The sequence below is a fragment of the Temnothorax curvispinosus genome, unplaced genomic scaffold, assembly GCF_003070985.1.
Source record: "Temnothorax curvispinosus isolate PA1 unplaced genomic scaffold, ASM307098v1 QBEX01001840.1, whole genome shotgun sequence".
NCBI classification, from domain to species: Eukaryota; Metazoa; Arthropoda; class Insecta; order Hymenoptera; family Formicidae; genus Temnothorax; species Temnothorax curvispinosus.
Window position 1 is genome coordinate 236 of NW_020211620.1, and position 5,521 is coordinate 5,756.

A 5,521-nucleotide genomic window follows, 5' to 3' on the forward strand; every position below is an offset into this window, starting at 1 on the left:
GATGATGCAGTTTTTAAAGAAAATGAAGCTGAAGCCACAGTTGAGTCTGTAAACAACGTTATAGCCAAAGAAAAAATCGAAGAGACGGAGTTTCATAATATTTTAGAATTGGAATCTGGATCTCCGAAAGTGGAAGAAATTCAATTGCCAATATAACCCGTAGTATTTAAGAATAGAAAAGTGCAAACAGATAAAATTAATCAATGTCACAAACAGATTCAAACTGACAAAGTTAATATGCGAGATAAACAAATTGATTGCAGACCAACCATGGTAGATGCCCAGATTTCTACATTAACTTGGAAAAGCATCAGTGCTAATATTGTTAGTACGTCAAATTCAACAAAAGCAACATGTACATCCCTTGATGATACACTTGAGATGTGCGAGGAATTTTTACCCTCTGAAGAAACTAGTGATGAGATACGGAGGCAATTGTTAATAAATCAAACAGCACATGCAGAAAAATCACTTTCTTCGTTTATTATATTTGCTCGATTTACATAGTTTTACCGCTTGCTCCGTTTCACAAATATCTCGTGCGCTTCACTTATAGCTACGTCTCGACACAATCCGACTCGGCAGTCCCTCGCGAGTACTAGGATATTAATTAATACCGGCAGCCCGATCTCGGTCCCTCGGATCGCGGCAGACCGTTCGGAGTATCTTCGCACACTGTCCCGTTACTCTAAATCGGATCCTGTCGCGTCAATCTCATTCGACAGGTGGAGCCATATATCACGAATCGGCGCCTACAATACATCTACTTATAACACATCAATTCGGCGCCTACAGATATTGCAGAAGAAATATTCTTTAAAAAAAGCATTGAAAAGACATTTACTCTTAATAAAAGAAAAACCAAAAGTATATATTGGACTTCCAGCTAATGGATTTTTCATTATAAATTTATTATGTGAAAAAACAAACATTAGCGTTCGTGACATATGCTTAACATTATCGAGGATAAAGTTAAGCGACACATATTCTTAAACAAAACAATTTCCGTCGCCAGCAAATAATTCAAAATAAGTCGTTTTATTTTCGACCCAACTGGTCAATTGAAACAAGATTGCACGACGTTTCGACCGAATTCCGGTCCTTATCAAGTGCTTTAATTTAAGTTACACCGATCCGCATAACAAATTTAATTGCATCGTTGACGTGGTGTCCTGACAACGTCAAGACAAACGCAAAAATTAACATTAGTATCATTAATTTCAAAATTGAGGAATTTTGTCTGTATGCGTCTCTTGAAAAGAGTAAACTCGTGTTTTACCCTATTACTATGCAATTCGATATTCAACTGCAGCCGGTGTAAGTGTGGAGGTAAGACATCAAATCTTCGACAGCGAAGCAAAAATCTTAGTTGTTGATTAGCGGAAATAGCCTTGAGTTTGATCTTTATCCAAGACTTCAATAATAACGTTGTCTTCCGTCCAAACCGTCTAGTGATGTTGACAAAAAATCCTTCGTCACGATGAAACACCATTTTTCTGGTCCAAGGTGTGCGATAAATAAACTACCAAATTATACGCCCGAGATACCCACTTTAGGGGTATTCGCAAGGGTCAGCTCGACCGTAGTGCAATGGAAGAGCCTCGCCCTGGAGGAACCGCCTTCATGATCACGGTAGCCTCTGCGCCAGGTAAGTATGATACTAATGTTAATTTTTGCGTTTGTCTTGACGTTGTCAGGACACCACGTCAACGATGCAATTAAATTTGTTATGCGGATCGGTGTAACTTAAATTAAAGCATTTGATAAGGACCGGAATTCGGTCGAAACGTCGTGCAATCTTGTTTCAATTGGCCAGTTGGGTCGAAAATAAAACGACTTATTTTGACACATATTCTTGTTTAGGTGACTGTTTTGGACTTGGAGCAACTAGTGCCAATGTCATATTTCGCCAGACTTTACCAGTGTTAGCCCTGCATCTAAAAAAATTAATAATCTGGCCTAATGCTATATCAATAAGAAGAAATTTGCCAAGGGAATTTCATGGCAAATATTATAATGTGCAATCAATAATAGATTGCCTTGAAATTGAAATTAAAAAACCAACCAACCCCATACATCAAAGTATTACTTGGTCGGAATACAAAAAATGTAACACATTAAAATATTTAATATCTGCAACACCCGATGGCCACATAAATTTTATATCAGAAGGTTTCGGTGGAAGAATAACTGATGCTGCAATAGTAGAAAAAAGTCAGTATTTACAGAAGCTTCCAGATGGCTGTGCTGTAATGACAGATCGAGGATTCAAACACATTGACCACATGTTGCAAAAGAAAAAATGTGTGCTAATACGGCCACCAAGTGTATCGAGCGATAAAAAACTTTCAAAAAATGAAGTGTTGGAAACTAAAAGAATCGCAAGTCTTCGCATACATATAGAAAGGGTCATCAGAAGAATAAGGGAATTCAGTATACTTAAACCTCATTCGAGTATTCACCATCGCACATTGGACGTTATTGATGATATGATAATAGTCGCTGCAGCATTGATAAATCTTCAAGAACCTATTATTAGACAGTAATTAAAAAATAAATCATAAAATTAAACGTATATAAGTAATAAAAACAATTCTATTAATAGTGAAATTTATTATTATTTTTCCTTATATGACTTATAAAAAATATATCTGTGAACACATATAATATATATACAATATTTTTATATAACTAACTTTGTACAGTTTTTAGAATTAATGGAAAAATGTTGCTTTCCCAAAAGATCATAGCTTTTTGTATCAGATTTTTAACATAAGTTTCATCGTAATCTATCCATATAATTATGATTTCATGCGTTGATTCAAAATTATGTTTTGCCATACAAAATAATCCTTTTTGAACTTTTCTTAAGAACATCTAAAGTTGAATTTGTGCGAAACATTTATTTCCTAATTTCATATCGGAGGTAATATAAGCACGTTCAGTTTTTAATGTCGTTAGGCATTTTATCTCCACTACAAAATCTTTTCCTGCAGCATCCGGAGAAGCTGCGATAGCAGGAAACTCAGGATTTAATAATAAACCGCAAGAATCCAGACTTAGTTTATGTCTTTTTTGTAAAACTTCTATTACCTTTTTTTCTAAGTTTTTCCCTCTTTGCATTGACTTTGTATTCATTACTTTTATTACTTATATTACTTTATTACTTTTATTACTTATATTACTTTATTACTTTTATTACTTGTATTATTTATTACTTGATTAACAAGGCTACCATTGGACACGCCACAATGTGCCATTTCGTGGAGTCGAGAAGCAGTGAGTCTACCGTATCTTAATTCATTCCAGAGATTACATTCACTTTGATTTTTCGTATTTACGGCAATTTTATTACACAAATCTAAGGTCGTGATATTAGAAGCAAATTTTAAAAAATTACCCGCATCAGGTGTAAAATTATCAGAGGTATAAAATGTTATTAACATTTCATGCAATGATAGTGAATTTTTTACCTTTAGATCGATGCAATGTCTAGACAATTGACAATCAAATTGGTGTGACTGGAATTCCATTAATAACGAGTTATAAAAATTATCTGGATCGTAGTTACTTAAATTATCTTTCGGACATTTAATTTTTACCATATCCTTCGCTTTTATATTTCTGATGTTTTCTGAAACTTTAGATAACCTGGGTTTTTTCCAGTAACATACAATTGCTGTTGGTTCTGGCTCTTCACTTCTGCGATGCACCCACATAAGAAAAGCGATGGCATGCTTACAGCCACCTGTAAAGCAAAATGTAAATGAAATAACGAATAAAAATGTTACAAATTTAAGTATATTTATATTTTGTACATCTTTACATAAGAGTACACATACCTTCTGAAGCAGCGCAGTCTTGACATTGAATTTCTATTACTTTTTCATCACTTTCATCCACTAGCATCTTCACAACGTAAGCTTTACTATTTACTAGGTGTTCTAGACAAACTTTTTCTTGAACATTACAAATATTTCCATCTCTTTTGAGTTGTACGTATCCTACTGCAGAATCACCATAATTTACTCGTTCTGATCTACAATAAAGAACAAGCGTGTTTGCGCGCGTGTGAGTAAGGAGGGATAGTGCATGAGAGACCACTAACACCAGAAGCTTGCAGTAACACAACAGTTTATTTAACAATCAAAAATAATGCCGAAATCAAAGAATGACATAATTTATAAATGTATTTGAATTTAAGTGAACTCGGAAACGCGGGCGGTTTAAGCGAATTCTATATCAACACTTTCTCGCTTGTAGTGTTGAATAACCCGCGCGTGAATGAGAACTGACCATCACAATATCGATCGATGACAGATCTTGATCTACTGACACACTGTTGACGAATGACGGCGCGCTGTAGGTTCTATGGATTTTTATACCCACCCGAGACAAAGAACGCACCAGGGATGACGAATGCTTAGCTAAGGTCAAAATGTCATGGAATAGAAGCTTCTCGAAGTGAATATCGAAGATGCACATAGCCATTGTCCTTGTAATTATTGATCGTCGAAAGGACCACCGTGCCAGAGAGTGACTCGGCTTCGTACGGAGAATAATTCTTATAACGTGAGCGCGAAACAAACAAGGAGCGATCCGCTGTGACTCATGACACAGTCGTTTAAATGAGAATAAGAATATTTAAGAGCATTCGTGATCTCGAGCATTTGTGATCTCGAACAAAGCGTTACTGATAATTTTTGTAGGTTAGGTTTCAAAGATTACGCTCTAAGTGTATACAATTATTATTATCAAATAAATTTAGGTAAAATACTATTACACTTACTCTCGTATTTGAACAATATGGTTTATTAATAAGCATTAACTATTTTACCTTTTCATTTTAGCTCCACTTGATTCGGCCACATTGTAACACTCATTATTCATAATTATTTGATTGCGCCTTCACAAAACCACTGTCACACATTTCTTTTTTTATATTAACTAGACACTACAGACGCGCGCTACGCGCGCGCTATTTATCTTTAACATTTCACTATTAACCCTATTATACACAACTGTCAAAATATACAATGACAGCTGCAAATGAAGTAAGCGCAGCAAGGAAACCAATCGGCATCGCGGAAAAGCGGCAACAATAAACTTCACATCTCCTTTTTAGAAAAGGATAAAGGTCTATCCAGACAAACTTGCATAGCGCATAAACAAAAGCATAAGAGAATTGATTGGTCCATATACATGTGCATAAGAAAATAGACCAATCCGTTTCGTTATGCATATGGTTATGCACCTATGCAAGTTTGTGTGGATATAGCTTAACAACGGAATTACGGAATCAAAACGATGTGTATATATTGGATTACTGCAAACTAGCGAATTATCCGCCGAAATAGCTAATAATGACGTCACGACCAATCATGCGCGATTACTGGACTCAATGTTGACTATATATATAACGATCTTTAAATAAATTTTACTACAAAATAAACTTAAACAATAATGTTTTAATGTTATTTATAGCGTTTTATAAGTATAAAGAATATTTTAAAAAATTTTC

General features: G+C 34.9%; 1 protein-coding gene and 1 pseudogene across 1 annotated transcript; both read right to left on the reverse strand.

Moving 5' to 3' along the window:
* Positions 1–1,513: 1,513 nt before the first annotated feature.
* On the reverse strand, positions 1,514–1,656 carry LOC112468652 (annotated as a pseudogene).
* A 1,744-nt stretch (positions 1,657–3,400) lies between these two features.
* LOC112468648 lies at positions 3,401–4,890 on the reverse strand (the record flags this gene model as incomplete). Its single annotated transcript, XM_025037932.1, has 3 exons — positions 4,838–4,890; positions 3,843–4,039; positions 3,401–3,748 (listed from the first exon to the last, which is right to left on the reverse strand). Coding segments are annotated over exons 1-3 (598 nt in total), but the record flags the coding sequence as incomplete, so codon positions are not given.
* Positions 4,891–5,521: the final 631 nt, after the last annotated feature.